The following is a 23622-nucleotide window of genomic DNA, read 5'->3' as shown; positions in this document are numbered from 1 at the left end:
ATATGGACAAGAAATTTCATCATCCTTCACCTCTGAACAACACAATCAAATCTCTTCATCCTTGACTCAAACTGTGTGCCAGATGCACAGAAATACCTGAAATACATTGTGTTAAAAAGAATGAGATTGAAGTGAGGTCTCACAGAGACCTTGACCTTTAACAGTCAAAGTCTAAAGAGTTACTTTATGAATCCAAACACATACATGCACTAAATGTGAAGAATTCCCTTAAGGAAAGCATTTTAGGACATCCGGAGCCATGAACAGCTATGCCATTTTTAAAAAGCATCATATATGTTCTCAAATCTTAACATAAATGAACATGATAACAAGCTGATAATTAAGTGTTTAGAAAATCATACATCTCCCTGCCTCAATATAGGCAGAAGCTTGTTCAGTGACCATAAAACACCGCCCTATTTCCTGTTGGACTCTATTAGGGGACATTAATCATTAAATAGAGTATCTACTGTAAGAGCGATTTTAAAAGCACCACAGACCTTTATCAGATGCCCTTTCTTAGGCTGCTTCCTAACTTCCTGTAGTATAGGCAGCTAATGGCTGCATTACAGTACTAATAGCATTGTAATAGTGTGCTTTCTTTCCTTCGCAGCATCCTCAAACTTTCTACAGCAGTTTGATTGGGCAAAGTAAAGACACCCTCTGCTTAGAGATCATCTGCAAAGGCTAAAAATTCATAAAGGTTATTCCATGATCATTGTATAACACTGAAGGCCTTTCTTCCCTGACTTTAGCGCTGACCTTGTGGTTTGGATTTGCATCTATGGAGCTTCACTACACCTCCAGGTTTTGAATCCAAGGGTAATCCAATCCAAGAGAGATGAAAACTCGCTTTTTCGGCAGCTCCCACTACTACCAGTCACATGTCTGATTACACAGTTGCCCCATCATGCCTCGCATCTCTCTCCAAGCCCTTGTCCCTTTGTAGTGTCATTCAAAAAGACCCATCCTTTGACATGACGACGTCCTCATCATAGCCAGAATCTGCTCTGCTCCTCTTTCTTTTTTTTCTCTGTCCCTCTCCTTCCTGTCACAAGCAAGATCAGCCGTTTCCTGTGCTGTACCTGACAGCCTTTAATCCATCAGCTGCTTCTCTTCTCTCCAGAAACAGGCAGGGCCTTCTTTTCATGCTGTCATCATACTCCTCCCAGCCTTCTCTGAAAACCTGCTTTGCTCGACACACACACACACACACACACACACACACACACACACACACACACACACCTACACACACACACACGGCTACATTCCTCTCTCTCTTATAGGCACCAGGTAGGTGCCTTTGTTCACACATTCCTTCTATGCTTTCTCTGTGTGTTCGGAGCTGTCACACAAAGGTTTACTTCTTGCGGCTTTCTCCTGCGTCCCGTGTGACTGTTAAGGACTTCACACTTTAAAAATGGCTGTTCAACACATCAGGAACAAATGAATTAGCATGACAAATGTGCACAACGCTATAACCGAAAGGCAGTGAGTTACCTGCAGATAGCCCACACTCTAACAGGCTACTGTATGCTGAATGTGAAGCAGAGAGGTCAAAGAGATCTTTATCCAACAATGATATAAGAGTCAGAAAATGTTATGGTGATGGTGTAAGAGCTGACAGACAGGACCATGCACCTGATTTATCAGCCAGGGTTCAAAATTTCCCTGTTTATAGTTTACTTTTGGTAAAAAGATTCAAAGAAAACAGCTTCATAACCAGCTGTATCAACTGATTATAAAGACAACATGGTTTCTACTGTAGTGAGGCTGAGGGTACAGGATGGCTGTTATATGCAGGTCAAAGGTCACTTCATGCTCTTTCCACAATGAAATACACCATGTTGATTTTTTTAAAAACAATAATAAAAGTGTTTTAATTAAAAGTGCGCAACACACCTCGGGGTTAAAAAATTGCGTGGAAAAATTTTACGCATTTAATAAACAGAAGAACGGAGGAGACTGTGAAGGGCGGTACGCAGAAACATTAATGAGAGAAAAACGATGACTGTTTCACAGAAATATCCGAACAGTATTTTCAGTGTCACTTCCCAGTGTCTGTGAGCATCTGTAACAGTTTAGGGCTCTGTAACAGCCCTATCCTCACCCTTCATCCAGGGGAGGCTCCACTGTCATCATCTCAACAGGGAAAACAAAACTCCACTAAATACTTTTAGAAAGAAATGTAGGAAAAAAAAGACAAAAAACACAAACAAGTTGTCAACTGGAAGAAATTTTAAAGCTACAAGAGAGAAAAAGAGGTTTGCAGAGTCCTGTATCCCACAACATTACCAATATGCAGGTCCGATGCAGTGATGACAATGACAAGTCAGAAGCCACAGCATACATAGGAACCCCTGACACTTATAGTACTGAGGAAATGAGACAGTGTCACAGCAAAGACAGAGAGGCCCAAAGCAGGATCAACAAAGGTGAAATAGAGGCAGTAAGAAGAGGAAGCATGATGGTGAACAATGAGATAAAAAGGACTTTCATGTATCCACCACTAAAGCATATGCACACACATGAACATACAAACATTTGTGTGCGCATTCAAAATGACTGCTGTGGGAGCTGGCGACGCTCCGGTTTTAAAAATGTGGGCAGAGATGTCAAATTACTCTTGTACGCTTCAATCGATTCTTCTCTGATCCACCTGTGAACCTCTCGACTATCCATTTCTCACTTTGTGGGTAAATTTGAGGCAAAGTGTGACAGAAAAAAAAGAGATTACAAGGTACAATGTTTGATAAAGTGATAAAAAAATATATATCACTGGTTGCGCAAAGCTGTGATGAAATTATGCTTTGCGTGGCTGAGAAAGAAGTTGAAAATGATGCGTCCGGAACTGATAAAGAGTTCACCAAGACGTTTGTTTGCCCACGTGTACGACTCGCTCCCGCGTGTTGGGTTAATACACATCACCTATTTCTGAAGTGCTTCTGCATGAAAGCAAAAAGAAACTGAGAGCTATTTATAACTTTCCTCCGGAAAAAGGCTATACGGTAGGTGCAATGCATGCTTCATCACGAAACCTCAGAAACCTCTCTTCATAAATCTTGCTCTTATTGGGGTTTTTTAAATACTGTCTCTGTTACTCTCCTTGTATAAAGGATTGCATTTCTAGGAAATCTATATCTATAAAAACATGCATCTTTTTTCTCTCCTACATGAACTGCATTCAATTTGCACAACTTATTTCTTTCTTGAAATGTGGGCTTTTGGAACAACTAACCACCTCTAACTTCAGTCTTATCTTACCCAAAGAAACCACAACCTTAACCCTCTTAACAGGTATACGCACAGTTTCCTATCCTCTGAATGTCAAGTGAATTCCTCTAAAAGTTACAGTGTACTGCCTTATTGTCTTTTTCTTGGAAACCGTTGCTGAAGAGGCTCAAAAAAAAAAAGCAACAACAACAACAAAAACTATCAACTTGTTCACCAATTAATGCTGACAGAAAAAAAAAATTCAAGGTTAGTGTTTGTAATAAACACCATGAACAGAAGTATAAAGATTTTAAGGTACAGAATTACAAAAAACAAAACAGCAGTAATAATAATAATATAATAAATGGCTTAGTGAGCAAGAAACTAACTTATCTAGCCTCTATTAACTGTAAATTTTATTGGAAATTGAGATTTCTGTCTTTTTTTATTCCACAGCAGGTTGCAGTGTTATAGCATCACACTCAGTTCACATTGAAATGCACAGAATTCAAGACAAGCAACACATTGCTGCAGAAATGATGATGCAATATCACAACTACACAGTCACATTCAACTACAGCGCAGCCCACCTAGACCCTTATTTGTTTGTTTGTCAGTGCAGCTATGTCACGTCGTAACTGACGGTAACTGACGACTAAGCTAACGACTCTTGTTTACATCGCAGTCAAAAAATAAAAGGTTGAAGCTAAAACTTTAAGAGCAGTCTCAGATATGAGCTGTGTGTGGGTTACTATTTGCCTTTTGTGCTCTACTGTAACCTAAACTGGTGTAGGTAATGAGTAAATGGTCACAATGCAAGTACATTAGGAAACACTGACACCATAGCACGAAAAACAGCACGGAAAACACTGGGTGTTGTCTCCTTGTTTTGGCTCCCACTAAGGTTTTTCAGGGTTTTGTTATCAGTCAACAACTCTCAAGGTGTGCTTAAAGAACAAAACCAACATTTGTGTGTGTGTGTTTCCTTTTTTTTTTTTTTGCATTCAGTGTAACTGAAAGCTACAGGTGTTGAAACTGCCTGGAACAACAGACTCTAGGGACATGTATGACTTACATTATCTTTTACATGTATACTATAATGTGTGTGTATACATGGTTGTCTTGTTTTGAATCAGCACTGGATTCTGTTTGGATTTTTTCCTTTCTTTCACTCTAATTTTCTACACATGCAGGCGTGTTGCCGGTAAAGTGACCACACACACACACACACACACACACACACACGCAGACTTGATGATTGCTGGTGATGGCACTAAAGTAGGGACATCCTGTCCTTTACCTCATTCGTCCTACCATTTGCTCAGCCTGCTCACGCCTCCTCCTCTCTTTGTCCTTTGCTTCCATCACACAGTGTCTCACCAATGTGACTTCCTCCCGTGTGCTTTCCCCTGCCTATTGCTATGTAAAAAACCCTGGAGACATGTAAAGCATCCCCATGCTGCTCTTCCCCTCCCTACCTCCCAAGAGAGCTGCATGCTCTGATGTGACCTCTGCCTTCCCCTGTCTCCTCTTCATCCTCCCTACTGTGTCAGCCCCCCTATCTCCCAAGAGGTGTGCAGTCCAGGTAGTCAATTTGTAACTTTCAGGTTTCCCCCGCCCCCAAAGAACAAGCTTTCCCCTGTACTACATCAGTGCCTCTATAATTAATTGATCACATGCATTTTCAGAATCATAGCCAGCAATTAATTAAGAAAAGAGGGCAATCCCTCCCCTGTTAATCGCTTCTAGAGTGTGAAAATTTGGAGGATTAAGTGAACAAAATAAAAGGAAATGGCCATCAACAGATTTATTGGCATTCCTCCTTGCAAAAATCTTTTTGGCGGTATTTGCAGGCAGCAGATTAATGCAAATCAGTCTTGTCTTGAAATTAAAAGTGCATGTTTATGAAGTAAAGGCTTAGCGGGAGTGTTAAAGACCAACTGATATAACATGTGAGGGGGGGACAACAGAGTCGAGAGTAGAAACGGCCCAGAGACAGCAGTTATATCCACGACACTGCATTTTCTTTTCTCCTTCAGAAACAAGCACTGCCCTGTAGTCACGACTCACGTGATGCCGAGTGTGTGTAGAGGAGAAACTGTGTGTCTGTGTGGATGTGTCTGTGTGTATGTCTGTGTATGTGTGTGGGTCTGTGTGTTGGAGGGGAAGAGAGGGAGGCACACACAGAGACATAGCTGGCAAGCTAAAATGCCCTCTGTGCAGGAATTCACCAGATGGTACTGGACAGAAACCAGGGCTATGACACACACACACACACACACACACACACACACACACACACACACACACACACACACACACACACACACACACACACACAGTACATTATCTGAGCCTATTTGAGAATGAGAATTAAAGAAAGTTATTAAATTCTGACACAAGATTATGCAGTAAGAAACCAAAGAATTATTAAAATGAGCCTAAAGCAAAATTGAACTTGAGGTCATCCGGCTGTTTGCAATTAAAAACAGACTATTAGGCAATCACAATATTAACAATGCAACTAGCACTAAGCCTCATAAAGCGAGACAACAGACAGAGGAGTGCAAGATTAGGCACATTAGAGATTTCACCATACCATACAATCCTGTATAACATAATACAATCTAATGAAATGGCCTTACAACAAATCAATGGCTCTGCGATGAATGTTATCTCCATGATGCTCATTTGCTGTTTGGGGAAATATCTACATTTATGTCTTGTTTCATTTCTTGAGAAGGGCCGTGGTGTTGTTGTGTTAAATAACACTGCATCGGATGTTACAATAGCTCACCGGGTTGAGAAGGGGGGCCCAGAGGCCATAAGGCTATTGCAGAGGCGTCTCTTCCCCGGCTCTGTCTCCCAGCTTTCCTCGCCACTCTCAAATGCCCTGTCATAATAAAGACTAAAAGTCCCCCCCCTTCCCGCCCATTAACATGATGCATTTACTTGCATCACCCACACAATAGCCTAAACGTTCCAAACTTCCAAAAACCTCAACAGAAATCTCCTACAACTTCAATTAAGTGATAATAAAAAATGTATTAGTTATCTGATCAAAACAAACATAAATTTAGCACGTCTTTGTGTCTGCAGAACATAAGACATGCACCGGCAGTTTTCATCATTGTTTATTTATTTTTTCATTGTTCTGGTTAAGGCTTTTAGCCTCCGATTATGCTCGTTTGTACACAACAGGAAAAAGGAAGCCTCTGTGGGGAGACAGTGGAGGCAAGCAGTTACACAAGCAACAACAGGAAGGCACAGGATAGCGACAGAGGGGGGAGGGGATTCATGAGGTTTCATATTGTTCCAATACGATACAGACGCCCGAGTGAGGTTAAGGGATGTTGTGCTGCTTCTGTAATGTAAGCAGAATTGAGATGATGGCACACACGTGTCACAATAAAGGAATCTGCGTCACACATAACCACCTGAGATGACAGAAGTGGCTGAAGATGCAGAAGTTTGGTTAACCATTTCAGAACGAAGCACAGCACGCTTTCACAAACAAGGGTGCTTTTTATACAATGTTGTGACCTTTAGATTAAAAATTAAACAGGATTACTGTGCCTCTCAGCCTTAATGGTTCGTCTGAGCTTTAAACTCCACTGTACCAACATCAGCTGACTGAGGAGTCTGTGCTAAATGAAAGCCAGCTAAACTTAGCTGAAATGTGCCAGCTTTATATATACAGACACACACAAGCATCTGAGCTTCCAAATGCCACTAGCCTCAAACACTAATTTAGGGCCCACTGACTGGTTCTGTAACTGTATATCTGGCACACGGGAGCCACTTCACAGAGATGTGTAATTAGCCTAAATCATGGTTGATATCTGATGTCTTCTATGTAAGTCAAAGTTCTGCCATTTCCCCCCGACATAAACGGTTGTTCCTTATTACCAGAAACTGAGAAAAACAGTTCAAAAGCCTTCAGTCACGTCAGTTCAAGGTCTAATGCTTCATTGCTGCTAGCTAGTTTAGATAAGAACACACACAGACACACAAGTGTGCACACACAAAAGCCCTGCCAGGATCATTAGAGATCTTCATCGAGCGCTCCATAGCATCTAACATGCAATGACAAATTTGTGCAAGACACCATGAAGGCCAAACATACCCTCTCTCTATTCCCCATATCAACCAGCATGCATGCACACAAACACACACGCACTCTCCCTTTTTAACTCTATGACCTCTGCCTCTTGATTCCTCATTGCCCATTTCCACCACCTGTGTCTATGTGAATATATTAAAACCAGAAAGACAGGAGAAAGACTCTGATTATGTTACTCTTTAATTTGACATCATTACAACCCAAAACGAGCCAAAAACACACCCTGCCAATTTTCTGTTACATCCTGTTCGGCATAAGCTTGACATTACTTCAGTATTAAGAACACATCCCGTACACAAACACACAGGAGTTTCTTAGTAGGTTCGGTGCGAGGACTCACACAGCAAACTGAAGTTGCACGGAGGGGATTTTCAGCGGCTGAGGAAAAAAAAAAAAGCCGGAATGCTGGTGTGACCGTTCTCAAAGTGGCAAAACGGAAATAAAGTTGGATTTGATTCTGGCCAAATATTTTCTTCTAGCTACAGCCGCTCAATTTTTTCTTTCCTGTGTTTATAATCACACAAATATCATGTTCTGAAACTCTTCTGAGCTTAGGATTTTCAAATAACATAACAAAGTGACTGTTTAATAAATGAATCAATTATCAAACAATCACAGCAGCAGAAACGCTTACAGAAACAATTATCAGCTGTTGCCTCTTCTAGCTATGATACAATTAAGACAAGTCAAAGCATGGCATGGTGCTCATCATCTGATGATTGCAGACAATAAACATGATATCATCTCCTTTTCAGAGAAAGCCATTACCTTATCATTAACTGTGCTATATGTAACTATCTAACCCTGTTCTCTACCTACCAGCAGACTGACCATGTCACTGTTGTGCCAGATCTCGGTGTTTTTCAGAAGCTGGTGATGGGATGGGTCTGCTCTACAGGGGATACCCTACAACCTGGAGGACCACTCTAACCAGCACCTCTACGACACCGTGAACTAGGTGACTGCCAAACAGCCACTACAGCTGCAGTAAAAGATGATGATGCTGAAGTCCACATCTAAACTCACAGCTAATCATGAGACCTAAATCTGTTGGGTGAATCGTGACTCATATCTTGGATCTTGGTCATACCACATAAAATCATCTTCATCCTCATAATCATGATGTGGCTAAACTGCCCTCCCCAAGCTGCTTCTGAATGACACTAGGCTGGGTTGATTTAAAAAAAAGAACAAGAAGCTGTGTCAGACTTTTTACATTTTGAAAACACAGAGAGGAAAATCTATGACTGACAACCACAACGGAGTACAAGTCTAGTTTCAAAGACATGTGTTTGATGACCTGAGGTCAGCGGATCCTTTTGGAACATCCAGTCAATGAGGCTTAACCTTTGGATGACTGCTCCATGGCTCACACCTCCCCTGTTTGGGGCCCAAAGAGTTTCAACGCTGACCCTCTAATTCTCTCGGTACGTGCTGTCTGTCTGAGTGCTCTGGCACAGGGTGTCTGAATATCAGGACAGATTTAAGCACTGATGTAGAAACGGCAGCCTGTCCAGAAATGTATGAGAAAGAGGGCTATTTGATTCATGCCCGGTTCTATTCAATTCAATTTATTGTCATCACACAAAGCCGAGCCAGTGCAATGAAATTTGCAGCATCAATCAGGGCAGCACAACGACACGACAAGTGCACAGATCGAGACCTTCACTGGCTCAAATAGAAGGAAGATCAATACAATGTTCTCCATAGAATTACCATACGATAACATGCATGCGAGTATAGGGTAAGATAAACAGCAGATTAACGAGTTTATTAGTAACCTGTTATTACTGATAAAGTGGCAGAGCATGGCAGTCTCTGATCCAGTCATTGTGTTGTTCCATAACATGAACAGCGCAGACACACACATATACATAGAGCCTGTCCTGGCACAGCGAAGCTTTAATATAAATGTCCCCTCAGCTGGAAATTGTTTCCAGCGTAGCTGAAAGACCGCTTTTATTGAGCTAGTTAAACACCCCCACCCCATCCCCCTTTTCTCCTACACACAACCAGCACACACGCTCCTTTTTTATACTCGACATAATACTTCTAAAGAAACACAAGGTATTTTTCTGCATTTGTAAGCCTTTTTTTAGATTTACTTAAATTATACACTGAAAAAACAACAGTGTCACAGTTTTAAGTAAAGTCCTCATCGTGTAATGTCGTTTGAATGACATTAAATATAAAGCATGACATTATAAGAGGACCCAAAAGTCTGCAAATGTAGTTAATGCCTGGTGTAAACCTGAAATAAATGCATTACTCATTTAGAATGAACATGTTTGTGCAGAATTTTCATCAGCGGGGGGGGGGATGGAAAAATACAAAAGCGTCCAGTTTGCATTAATGATTCACATTAGTTCACATTGCCGGTTGGGGAAAAAAATGACAATGAGCAGCATATTTAATGACACTATCATACCCCCTTTGCACAAGTGCCTCGGGTGGTTGAGAAAACGATATAAATGAACAAAAGGTTTTCACTCGGTCTCCTTTTGGAAAACAAGACTTTCTATGTAAAGGACATTATAATGAGCTTTTGTTAGACTGCTCATCTTCCTTTTCACGTCTAACTCTGTGGCCCTTTCTCAACTCGTGTTTCTCTTCCTCTTTTCATCTTCTTAATTCAGCCGGCTGAAGCATGAATTTAATTCCTTTAGTATTAGGTGGCAGCTCAGCTTCTCCTTATCTCTCTTTTACAGTTAAGCTGCTGTTTTCTTAGACGTTAACTTAAAATACATTGTGGTCCTGTCTTTGATTATATTTCTGGGTTTATGGCGATTTAAAACAGATGAAGAACAGTGTTGGGATTGTGCATTTGGGTGTTTTTCTGCCAGAGATATATTTGTGCCATCATGGGATGGGCCTTTAGCTACGTCAAGTTGGGAGATTTACAATTTACAGGAAACATAATTGAATGTATTGGTGACATTTGCGTGATTATAGACTCACAGTGTCTTTTTGTATGGCTAGCCAGTGACATAAGGCGTTAAATGATACAGTGCCAGCAGCACAGGAACAGCATCATTACATGCAAACAGCGGCTTTTTGAAGCCAGTCCAGTTTGTCCTGGGATCTGGAGCAAAGGTGAGCTGGTGTGGGTGTTACTCCACCGGCAACACCAACAGCAAATACGTCACATTTAACAGCAAGAAGAGGTTGTGCGTTCGCTGCTTCCTTCATGCAAATATGCACATGCTCACATTTGTCAAAAAATAAACATGCACATCGACATTAAAAGCAGCTGCAAGCGCACGGGGATTCATTTGTTGAGTGTGCGAGCGCTTGTGTACGACTTACATTCATACCCCCTTATTTAAGTCATGCTTGGACTGAACCATTTGGCACAAAAGCCTAAGAGTGTCCTCGGGTTACTTTTGTCCTGAGGTGTTTTGTGTCCAGCATCTACTACTAAGAACATTTCTGTTTTGGAAGAGCTCAATGCCAAGAAATCACAGTTGTCACATCACTATTATTGCTCCAAGGACACAAACATTTACAACTACAACCTGAATTTTAAACAGTTTTGTATTTTCAACTGAGTGTAGTTATAGCCGTTTAAATTCACTTTAGCTTTTGTCATTTAAAAATGTTCTGTTTTAGTTTCAGTGTTAGTTAGTAACTGCATGCAACAGCTGCCTGTCTACTATTAAGACTATTAAGAGGATCAGAATCAGACGAGTAGACCAGTTTCATCTTGAATTACCAGCCCCCACTCGCCCCCAAAATGATGAAGCAGTTCAACGCATTCCTCAGCCTGTGCAAAGCCATACCTGCCAACACCAACTGCTGAAAAGGGGAGGGTTTTCTAACGTAATACGTGCTTATCCCAACACAAGCACAATCTGTCTTTTTCCTTGTAATTCCTTGGGGTGACTTAAACAACTATTCCCTCTTTTAATAAAATCTGTGCCAATCCTGAATTCAAAAATAGGAAAAAAAACTTTAACTTTATTATAAGGATCCAAACGAGGAAGTAACACTTTATTTATACTCCACAGTATTTGATTGTGGAGTTAATGTTTAAAAGCACCTGTAACAGCACAGAGGCTGAAGGGAAACCTAAATTCTGCAGAAAACAAATTGATCATCATTATTGATGTTTACTGTTTTTGCTTTGGGGAACTTAAATATCAATGAGATTGCTTTTTTATAAGTGGAGTTTTTTTATTCCTCCACAGCTGCTCCATATGTTACTCATTCTTCAACCATAATGTTTTACTTTGGTTTGGAGCAGCCAAGAAAAAAGAAACAAAAAAGCAGGTTAATCATCAACTGTATATAAAAGATGGCCCCCAGCTTCCAGGTCAGAAAAGTCTGCATTCTTTCCAAAGGCCAGTCCTTTTTTATGTTCAGTTTGTCAATTATTTTCCCACAGGGAGAATAACAGTTTATAAAGGATGGCATGGAAAAGGATGGGTGGGCAATGTCCAACAACTGCAGGTCCTCTAGGTGTCACTTGAGGCTGGCTCCAAAAGACACCCAATCCCCAAAATGAATAACTTAACAGCATTAGAAAGCATGGTTATGGCCTGGTCCAAAAACAGTTTGAACCTTTATGGACAGTCTATGGACAAGTCAACTCCCTGGATAAATTCAGGGCATGGCTAAATTGTTTTGACAGGTATCCCAATAATGGCACCGGATTAGTGTCTGCTAGGCTTCATCCACATCCTTCCAGTAACTAAACTGGACCTGTTCACTCTGTGTGTGTGCTGTTGGAGCATTTTTAAAGTATTATCCGTCTAATTTTCTTCCTTGTTTTCTACTACAGACCAGCCTATACGTTTGTGCTTTAATTTTGGTGACTGATATTCAGTATTTATTAGTCTGTCCCTTACCACTAATTAGCTGATATGTGCATATCTGCACTGGACAGTTACAGTTTATCAATGCAGCTTGCTAACCAAAGCTTGTCACCTTTATCACTCCACCCATAAGACAACGTCCGGCGTCAACCCCCCCCCCAAAAAAAACAAAAAAGAACAAGGCGTCCCCCAAAGCACTAAAGGTTAGATTTCAAAATGCAGAGTTAGAAGTCAGTGATCATGTTATCGATGCTACATCCATCTTTTATACTGCATACTGCATGCAAGTCCATCAGTGCATCATTTACGTACAGTCTATGGTTGAGCTGAATGTAAACACGGTGTTCACTTACAGCACTACACTAACTCTCCAAGCACGATACCATACATGTATAGAAGAAAACTTGCAGCTTCTTAAAAGGTTATGTTCATGAGGTTCTAAAAATTCCTATTTTTTACATTAACAAGGACAACACTGCTTAATAGAACAACACGTCAAAGGAAACAGACAAGCTGGGAGAAAGAGATCAGGGAGAACTAACAAGTACGTAGCACTACATATTTGCAGCACATTCACAGGATGCACATGCCCAGACACAGGCCACAATGAAGAACATGCAGACAAACGTAAGCAAAAAACAGTTACATAACCAATCGATAGATGACAGCTTCTCAGTTGGACTTCCTGTTGGTGTTGTTGACATGCATCAATGCAATAAAATTACCTCTATACAGAGGACTGCTGGGGATATACATTGACAAGAGCTTTTCTAATATCATTAACTGTAAATACAGCTTTGAAGAGCGATACAGTCCATTTTGCAGCGACAAAGCATCCCCTCACAAATTAACTATAAATACAGCCACACAGTCCACAAACAGATCATAAAAAACTTGACAACTCTTTTTCTTTTCCAATCCCATCAATCAAAATATCGGCTAAATGTATTTGGTTCATTTATGTTTGTTAAAATATTTATATATATATTTTAGCTGCTGTATCTATTCGAATCTCCTGACTGGCTTGAAATTAATAGGAATCAGGCACACAGCTCCTGCACCTTCAGAACTACCATTAGAACTTTCCATGGCTCTGCGAGGCCTGCATGTGACGATGCCAGAGTCAATATGTCAACTGCTGCACGGGGGCAAGATGACGTAATCCTGATCTGTGACTCAAGACCGGCAGTACATGGCATTGGTAGCACACACATATCCAACGACATGCTTTCTCCAACTGGCGCTGTCAGGCTTCAGTCATGTTCTCGCTCCCTCTGAAAGTGTCAATCAAAGCCTTGTTAGCATCTCCAGCCTGAAGCTGACAACGCCTGCGGATCTGTCACTGTGGCATACGTGCTGAGCTAAGCTCTAGCTGGAATCAGAACATCAGAACCGGTAGTGTTGTTTTCTGCAGCAAGGATTCCCCACCCATTGTTTCTTTCATTCCTCATCTGCCACCGACACACAGTGGCCTCTGACCCTGACCTTTGACTTCTTTTGTGTGTGTGCGTGCGTGTGTGTGTGTGTGTGTACCCAAACAAGTCACTGCGCTGTTTTCGAAACCACACACAGAGTAGATTTATCCAGTCCTAATACCACTAAACAAATCTGATATACAGCATTTCTTTTGCTTTAAATATAGTCACAGTGGCGCAATCAAAACAACTGGATCAACAATAAGGATTTAGCCATGAATCAATTAATCAAGTCATCATAAGTCAATAGACAGAACAAAGAAAAAAATTAACAATAAGTGGGAAAAAAGTCTGTTTTAAGTTGAGATTTGCTCAGTGACATCCACACACTGCTGTACCAACTTCAATGTCTCCATCAAACCACATCAGCAGCATTTCCAGGCAAAAGACAGAAGACTTCATTGACTTAATAACAGTAATTATTGACTAGGAGCTCACACTGATGTTGTTGTTTTTTTTGTTTGTTTGTTTCAATGATCAAGTTGTAATGAAGCTAGGTCCTCCACGCCAAAACGAGCCAGTTTGGGTGGTTTGGCATTTAATAAGAATGCCTCCCGGGAGGGCGGCTTCCTCAGAATGCTTTCTGGGAACGCCCAGCTGGGAGGAAGCCCAGGGGAAGACTCAGGAGGAACCGGAAAATGCTGCTTAGCCTACTGCTACCTCAGTCCAACTCCCGAGAGTTAGAACTGTACTGTACCACATGGTTTGTTTTGAGTCAGAGCTGCGATCACCTCCTCCAACACAAATTAACATGTTCTCGCCAGTCCACAAATGACGGGGTGTCTGAATACTACACTCGTTGTGTGTGAGTGAGTATGTGTGATCACAGTCTTTATTTCTTCATATCATCTCATAGCAGGATCGCATGTGTTCCTGTAGTAGTAACCTCGTCCAACCGGGAAGAAGGACCAAACAGTTAAATTCATTTAAAATTTGCAGGAGCAGTTGATACAAAACTGTGTCGATCAAACAGCTAATTCCTAAATGACTGCTTATTTGATAAAATAGCTGGAAAATGTCCGCAAGTTCTTAAGGACCAAGTGGATGATTTCAAAAAGCTGCATTTTTGCTTTAAAATAGCAGCTAGCTAAATGGCTAATTCGCTGACTTGTGGAAGCACCCTTTACTGACCCAGTCACCAAAACTCCTCTGTATCACTGACAAAAATCTGAGATGTGTCGATATGATTAAGAGGTCTGCAAACAGGTTAAACCAAAACTTGCTGTTGTTAATGGTTTAAAACAAGCATTAGCATACAAATGCTGCTGTTTCATGGTCTGTTACAAGTCTATGTAAGCTGAAGCTCCCCGTCTTGCCTGTTAAGCTGGGACATATCGAAAGCAGCGATGTCTGAAATTCACTCTGCTCTGTGGGCCTTTCACTCTCATCTGTGGCGTATTCATTCAGCTGGGCTTATCTGAAAAAGGGCGCTGCTATCTTCTCCTCTTCCCGCTACTCTCTCCGTCTCTCGTCTCGTCTTGTTGCCACAACACATACCTGCAGTGCACAAAGACCTATCCTTCTACATACTTTCACGCAGACACACACCCAGACTCAGATTCAAGCGTCTCACTGTTGCCATGGGGACTATTTCAACCCTGTCAGCACTTCTAAGATCTGCCCGGAGAGAGGCAATTTGCCCCTCTTCCCATGCTTCGCAGTCTTTCTATCTACCCATCCTCCCCTCCTCCTGCTCCTGCTCCTCCTCCTCTTCTTCTTCTTCTTCTCCCATTCGAAGATGGAAAAAAAATCCCATCCTCCATTCTCGAGAGGCATGACTATTGCTTCTCCTATTCTTTCTGTCAGATTCATTCACCCTCAGTGTTTGGCACCAGCAATCTCCTCTCCTCCTACTCTCACTCCCACTCTATACAGCCTTTATGAGGCTGTGTGTATACACTTGCTTCTTCCTCAGGCTGAGTGAACATTGAGGTGGGGGGCTTGGGGAGAATGTGCATCTGCTGCTGATTTCAGCCACACAGGATCAGCTAAGTGCTGAGAGCTGAGATTTTCCCCCCAAATTTCCGTGGGGAACCCAAGGGGCCAGTTTGATGTATCAACTGAGCCACACCACAAAAGGGAAGATTAGAAAACCTGAAGTGTCTTACTCATGTGGCGAATCTGACCTTTATGTTTCTTCTGCAGGCATTTTAATAGCGTAAGCCTGGAGCAGGCATAAAAAAAAAACGATTTAAAAAAGGGGGAAAGGATTACTACTTTAGAGAAGTGAAAAGAATATTATTACTCTACCTCTTAAGAAATGAACTTTATGGCCGGCACTGCCGATAAATGATGTAATAATAATGTGATACTTCCCCAACGGGGGAAATTCTCAGAGAACAAATCAGGCAGAGCCATAAACCAGCTGGCAGGGATTCACTGAGTTGCTTGAAGACAATTTAGCAGGAGGCTTGTGGCTCAAAACCAAAGTTCACTGGCTGAACGATGCTCTTGTGCTACCATAAAAAAATTAAAATAATAATATCCACACCCACAGCCAAGGTGACATAATATTTTAGTATTCAGCTTCCAGTACTTCACAGGTCAAAAGATGAAAGATCCGGCTCATAATTATGTCTGTAATCTGTGAGAATATCTCGCCATTAGCTACACTTTGAGATGCTCTAACACACATATACACAGTGGACGTCTCATTTACTTCCTCAGAGCATTATCCAAATATCCCGACAACATTATGGACCTGCAGCTAAGGGGATCAGCTGAACTTGGACAGGCCGGAGCAGGGCCACAGCTGGGATAGCTGATCTCCCGGAGGGGCCATATTACACGGTTTATCCTTTCTATACATAGACCTGTAAGTATTCTTAGTGCCACCACACGCTGGCAGCAAAGATAACAGCCATAAAACTGTCATGCCCACGGGAAGGGAAGCATTACGTCAAAGACCCAAACCCAGCTAAATGCACTTTGTGATGCTTTTAATTTTTGACAGTGGGGAGACAGGAAGCTGACGTAAATCCTTATGAGGAGAGCTCATAATACACATGACAGCCAGTAAGCTAGTGTAAAACAAGTTAAGATGTCATAGTGACTGAAAGAGTTGCCTGCTGATGACCACTTTTTACTGCCTTTGTTTTAAGGTCTACATCAGTAGGTGTGACATGTCGCTGTATGACGCTGATTTTATAAACTCCAGGGTGCTTTCAGGCTTTCTGCGATGGCTCCAATCTGATAAAGGCATGAGGAACAGATCTGAGCGGGAAGTATCATCAAACTGGGAAATGCAGAGTAATCGCAATACGATAAATCACAGCAACATAATTAAAAGTATGTGTTCCCACAGGATCGTGCTGCTGGTTATTGCAGTTTCTGCTCATGTTTTACAAATGTTTGTGCATGCACTGCCTTCTTTTTTCATGCGTTTGTGTGTGTTTTAAAATGTACTGATCTTTTTAAACTTCATCTAACGTTTCCAGGATGCCATTGTCTTCCACGGCTCCCTCTGCAGCGTGAAGATGAATTTCTAAACCCTTGTAACTTTCTTGAGTAATGCATGTGCAATTAACTCAACTTTTCTTTAGCCTCAGGATTTACGAAAGGGTGCCGACCAGAGCTCAAGTGGAGCAAATGATCGGTCCAGCAGTTTGCAATCTAAATATGTTCAATTCAGGTCTGAGGTTCTGATTTCTTCCAAAAGCTGGACCCAGGTAATGTTAAGCTTTGTGTCATGATCAAAACTGCCTGTTAACCTCCACAATCAACTTCTTTCTTCACATTTCCTAACTTTTTAAGTTCTCTCTGGATGCAACTGCCTCACCACAGCAAGATAATATGATGCATAAAAATGAAGGTACACTTGATGATGGATTGTAAATGGAGTATAAAGCTTCCAGAGCTTGCTAAAGGAGCTTCACACTTAGTCAATGGCAGCCTAAAACTTTTTACAACATGTACTTTTAAACAGTCAGCAAGAAGAAAAGAAAAAAGTTAAACTTCCACATTTTATTTCCAGAGAACCTCTGGAGACCCAAATTTGATCAGCCATAAAGGGTCACACATACAGCTGAATTAATAAAAGCAGAAGTAGCGGTCGTGGGCAGGACACACTCAGACGCGTCTGCTTTCAAGTCCAAAGCCTGAGGAAATGAATGGGTGTGAATGTTAAAACAGCGGAGGAGCTGACAGGCATTTCTCTTACCATGTCTGCTGGGGTGCTGCCCGTCATCGTGAAGCTTCTCCCGGTACTCGGAGGTGTTCAAACGCACATACACACACTCACAATCTCCCTCGCAGGGCAGATGCCAATATTCCTTCTCTTTTTTTTCTTCCTTTTTCTCGCACTTGTAAAAAAGCTCCCCGCAGCTCTGACAAACGCGTCCTTGTGGTGTTTTAAAAGCAGGAATTTATTTATTTTTTATTCCCGGCGACTCGCTCTTTCTATCTCTGTCTGTCTTTCTTTTTTTTTCCCACAGTCACAACACTGAGGTAGCCGAGACGTGTGAAAATGCCTCTTCCTCTCTATTGCACAATCATTTCGTTAATGTCTCTCCCTCACAAATCACTGATTTGGGGAAATATACTTAAGATTAGAGGGGCAAACTGTCGACCCGAGGGCCTCCTTTGACCCTCAAACATCAACAATATCCCGATTCAGAAAAAACAGAGGTGCCTGCGACATGCGAAAAAACCAATACTGCTGGCACATCCGGACGCGGACCTTGTTCTCTCGGGGTGGAAAAAGAACAAAAAAACATCCGCAAGGTTAACGTCTGCCGTCCTCTGATAAACTCGGACACGTCCGCCGGTCGGCGTGAAAAGGCGAAACGGTGATATGAGCCGGTCCTGCTCTTTAAAACGCGGGTATGACCGCTGTTAGCGTTTCAGACTGCACTGCTGCACCTTTAGGACCCGTTCAGCTGTCATTCCGCTGCCTCGAGTCAGAGTAAAGCTAGCCAACGATTCAGAACTTCCGGTGTGGGTTTTCAAAATAAAAGAATGTAACCGCTTAAAGGCTTTTTGTGTGAAAGTTTTTCTTTGAAAAAATTGGGGAAAAAAATAATGTACAAATCATGACATTAGTCTAGCATGCTGGGGTTTCTATCTGTCTATCTATCTATTTATCTAGCTATCATTTCATTTTTTTTTTTCATATCATAGAACTTCCCACTTAAATTATGATTCTCAAACATTATGTGGTTGTCTCCTCCCACTAAAGTAAGTAATAATATTAATAAATATAAAACACATTAATTCATGAACAATAATAAAAAAATAAATAAAAGTATCTTATCTATCCATCACTACTAATCCTATTTTCTATTATTATAGTATATTATACTATTGTTTTAGTTGTTCACTGGTAATTTGTCTGATTACTCAGGAAAACTACTCATGTAAGCTGCACAGCTATTTTATTGAAGAACATCTATACAACAGCCTATTAAACATTCATCAAATATTTCATTATCCTTAATGAGCTGTGACAGTGCACCGTGACCTGAAAATCCCAAATGAAAAATTATCTTACTTGTAGGGCACAAGTGGCCTCATGTTATCATTCGTAGTTATTCTATTCATCTGATTTCTTTGACCAGTCTATTGCTGGGCCAACGCAAAGACACAGTCACACTCACCTGTGGCCAATTTACCTGACCCATGCATGTCTTTGGACTGTGGGAAAAAACAGTTTTCCACATGCATGTGCAACCTCCTCACGGACTGGTGGATTTGAACCCAGACCTTATTATTATTATTATTATTACTATTATTACTATTATTATTATTATTATTATTATTATTATTGCTCTATTACCTATCTATAAGTAATAGACAGAGCAATAATAATGGAAGAGTGGGCTGCTACAGGGTTAACATTTTGGTTGAACTAATTGGCAATAAAAAATATATATATTATGAAAACCACAAATTCTTCAGAAATTTTCAACCAATATCTCAGGGTTCATTTTTGTTTTATTTTGAAGTAAGAATTAGCTTATATCCGGATGTCGGCGCCGTTTTTTTTTTTTTTTATTTAACATGGCGTCAGTAGCTAGATTTGGAGGGTGGATCAGGAAAGGGAGTGTTGAACATATTTAATAAAAGTAGTGGGACCGTGGATTGGAAGACAGCGCAGTGCAGTTTGGTGGAAGAATAACCAATCACACTTCCACAGCAGCAAGAAGGGCAGAGAACACACAGGAGGGACAAAGGTGGAAATCTAATAGGGCATATCCAATCTTGCACAGATTGCTGTAATCTTATTCTTCTTTTGTCTTTATTTACAAAATCTCAGTTAATAAAGCCTTTCTTAATCATTTGTCACTAAATGAAATTAATATATCGTGTTGATTGATACCCTTCTTTGCAAGTGCCCCCTCTGGAAAGGTTAAAGGTAGGGGATTCAAAGTTGTACAGTTGCACTTGCAGACAGGACTGTGTGACATCACTTCCATTAGTGAGCTGTGACTTAGACGATGAGACAAGGCAACAAGGATCCTCCTGTAATCCTCCTTAATCAATAAATCAGACATTCAGTACACAGGGAAGAGTAAAGAGCAGCAATAAAACAGTACTGTATATTTTACATTTAACATCGTTAGTACTGTATACAATAAATGGACTACTTAACAAGTAATCTGATTAAGAAGTGAAAAAACATGACAGCTTTATAATATGAATTCAATATAGCTGTCAGGTTATTTATAGCATACATCTAATACATGTAATATAATATCCTGTCCTTCATGGAGTGCTCTGCCTTGTGTGGGTGCATGTGCATGTGTGTGCGCACTTGTGTGGCCTTGTTTCCGTCAGGGGTCGAGATATGCATCGGCAGCAGGTCTGTCATCTCTCTGGTGGAGTGAATGAAATCCATTGTGGCATCAGGAGAGGCTTTTTTCTCAGAGATCTACTGGATTAACTACCTAATCTCCCCACTATAAAGGGAGAGTGAAGAGGGCAAGTGAGTTACGCGCACTCAGACACACACACACACACAACCATCAGCATGCCTGTACAAGTATAGTAAAGTGTGGAAGTGGTTTTGTTGGCTTTGTTTTCCAAATTACGGTCAGTGTGTGATTTTCGCCAAGCAAAGGAGGGCATCGATTGAATAGTACTGCCATTACCAAGTCATCTCTTAATTATTTTCTACCTGCTTGATAATTATCCAATATATAAAATGATAAAATGTTAGAAGAACTGATTGCAAACTCAAGACGATTGCTTCTAATTGCTGTGTCATTTTAATGTTGAATATATGTTAGATACATGGCACACGTACACTCACAGCCACCTTATTAAGTACACGTTAGGTATACCTGACACAAGTATCTAATCAGCCAATCATATGGCAGCAACTCATCATGATATGGTCAGGACAGCCTGCTAAAGGTCAAACTGAGCATGAGAACGGGGAAGAAAGGTGACTGTGAATGTGGCGTGATTGTCGGTGCCACAAATGCTGGTCTGAGTATTTCAGATTTCAGATATTCCCACACAACCATCTCTAGGGTTTCCAGAGACAGGCCAGAAAAGCCAAAATATCCCATGAGCAGCACCTCTGGGTGAAAATGCTTTGTTGATGCCAGAGATCATAGGAGAATGGCCAGACTGCCTTCAGCTGATAGGAAGCCAACAGTAACGCAAAAGAAAACACTTGTTACATCAAAGACATGCAGAAAAGCATTTATGAAAGGACAACATGTTGAACCTTGAAGCGGATGGCCTATACCAGCAGAAGACCACACCGAGTGCCACCTGTGTCAACTCTGAAAAGGAAACTGTCACAATAATTTCACAACAGAAGATTGGAAGAATGTTGCCTGCTCTATATTTTCTTGGCACACTTAGGGCTTCTTAGCACCAGCAGAATATCACTGAAACACCACAGCCTAGTATTGTTCTAAAAGGCCATGTCACAAAGCTCAAATAATCTCAAACTGGTTTCTTGAACATGACAATGAGTTCAGTGTACTCAAATGGCCTCCCAAGACACCAGATCTCAATCCAGTCGAGCACCTTTGGGATGTACGGGAGATGCACATCATGGATGTGCAGCTGACTTTTCTACTGCAGCTCTTAGATGCTATCATGTCACTATGGACAAAGATCTCTGAGGGATGTGTCCAGCACCTTCTTGATTCTATGCCACAAAGAATTAAGAGTGATCTGAAGGGAAAGTTGTCCATCCTGGTACTAGCAAGCTTATTAAGTGAAGCTGAAATGCAGATATTTTCCATTATGATCCATAAAAGAAACATCTGGTTGTAAAAGGTCCACATACTTGGCTTGCGTGCAGCCAAGTTCAAGGTTCAAGGTTCTTTATTTGTCAGATGCATAGTTAAACAAGCATAACACACAGTGAAATGTAACCTGACACTCTCCTCGACATGTGCAAAAAAATGGGGGGGGGGGGGGGGGGGGTAGAGAAAGAACATTATATTTATAGTATATTAGGTGAATGTGCAGTAGTAGCAGCAAGCAGGTGAATTCTGCACAAGTTATCAGTTCACTGATTATGTTATTATATCACTGTATGTAGGACTTTCATGGGGTGACATTTTATTATTGTTGCATTGTGGTTAGAGGTTGAGGTTATTTGCATTATATTAAAGCTGTACATAAGCCTAATGTCACATGGTATTTGATCTATGCCTTCTGTATCCAAGCCTGGATGCAAGACTTTCTTCTGCAGATGTGCTCCAACCAAAATGTCTTATATCTGGCCACGGGCGATCGTGGCTCAAGAGTTGGGAGTTCGTCTTGTGATCGGAAGGTTGCTGATTCGAGCCCCGGCTTGGACAGTCTTGGTTGTTGTGTCCTTGGGCAAGACACTTCACCCGTTGCCTACTGGTGGTGGTCAGAGAGCCTGGTGGCGCCAGTGTCCGGCAGCCTCGCCTCTGTCAGTGCGCCCCAGGGTGGCTGTGGCTACGATGTAGCTTGCCATCACCAGTGTGTGAATGTGTGGATGACTGGACGTGTAAAGCGCTTTGGAGTCCTTAGAGACTAGTAAAGCGCTATACAAATACAGGCCATTTACCATAAATAAATCCAAGCATTGGCGAGCGTTCAGAGTCTCAGTGTGCCTGTGCAGCATGTGTTTCCCTGCTCAGCACTTGTCTTTGCTTGTTTGACAGTGCAGGTCTGTGTAATATAAACTGCCCGGTCACCTCTGCAGTCCTTTACTTCCTCTATTCAAAGTCTGCTGATCAAATAGAAATGTTACATTCAGTTTAAAGACAGTACACCTCTGTAAGCCTCTGCCCGGGCTCTAGACTGTTCTGCTGTCTCACTCAGGCCACACACATACAACGACACATTTATGGAACTACAATGCTTGGCCACGACAAGGAAACAAATCCTTGGTTGCTTCATAGGTCAAAGGGCTTGATTAGAGATTAAGCAGCACAGTGTATCCACTTTCAGAGAAGATCTCTTTCCACTTCCAGTGACGCTACAAAACAGTTGTCGCATTTCAGCTTTGAAGGGCAGCACTCAGCGGTTAACACTGCTCCATATATAAACGCTGACTGTCAGCCTAGCAGCGCTGGGATAGTCCTCTACCAGTGCCCTCTGCCTCTCCATGTTTCCCGCAGAATATTAACATGCGCCGTGTGTCATCAGCTATTCTTAGATCCTGAAGTAGATTTTGAGCTTAGACTGTGGCTCAAAGATTGGGGGGGGGGGGTTTGTTTTTTTTCCTCTGGAAACTACCAACACAACACACCCTCACATGTAACACCCTCAGACTGAGAGGACAATCCAGTTTGTCTCTCCCAATGGAGGTATGAGCAATTATTTCCCTACCACGGGCACGGAGTAACATCTCCTTCCTGCTAATATGCTTTCATGCTCATCAGTCCCTCACTGAGAGAGATCAACAACCTAAACAATTGTGTGTTTTTTCCAAAAAAACATGTGTTTATCCAAATAATGAGCAAAACCAACAACCAGCCAGTACAAGGAGCGTTTTATAAGAACAAAAAGCCACTGAATTCAACAAGTTCTTTCATTTTAAATAATCCCCCTGTCA

At 41.5% G+C, this 23622-nt stretch overlaps 1 protein-coding gene across 1 annotated transcript in view; it reads right to left on the bottom strand.

The window, feature by feature from the left end:
- Positions 1-18551, bottom strand: part of ubl3a (ubiquitin-like 3a) — a 35298-nt gene extending 16747 nt beyond the window's left edge. The window contains exon 1 of the mRNA XM_085470455.1: positions 17788-18551. Within this exon, the coding sequence (XP_085326581.1) occupies positions 17788-17814 (27 nt within the window). The 5' untranslated portion in view covers positions 17815-18551. The remainder of the gene's footprint in view (positions 1-17787) is intronic.
- Between the last annotated feature and the right edge of the window lie 5071 nt (positions 18552-23622).

This window comes from Copadichromis virginalis, linkage group LG10, assembly GCF_057382275.1.
Source record: "Copadichromis virginalis isolate Kocher_CV1m ecotype Utaka linkage group LG10, C_Virginalis_male_GT1.1, whole genome shotgun sequence".
Classification (NCBI taxonomy): Eukaryota; Metazoa; Chordata; class Actinopteri; order Cichliformes; family Cichlidae; genus Copadichromis; species Copadichromis virginalis.
This window is presented reverse-complemented; position numbering and strand designations above follow the sequence as displayed.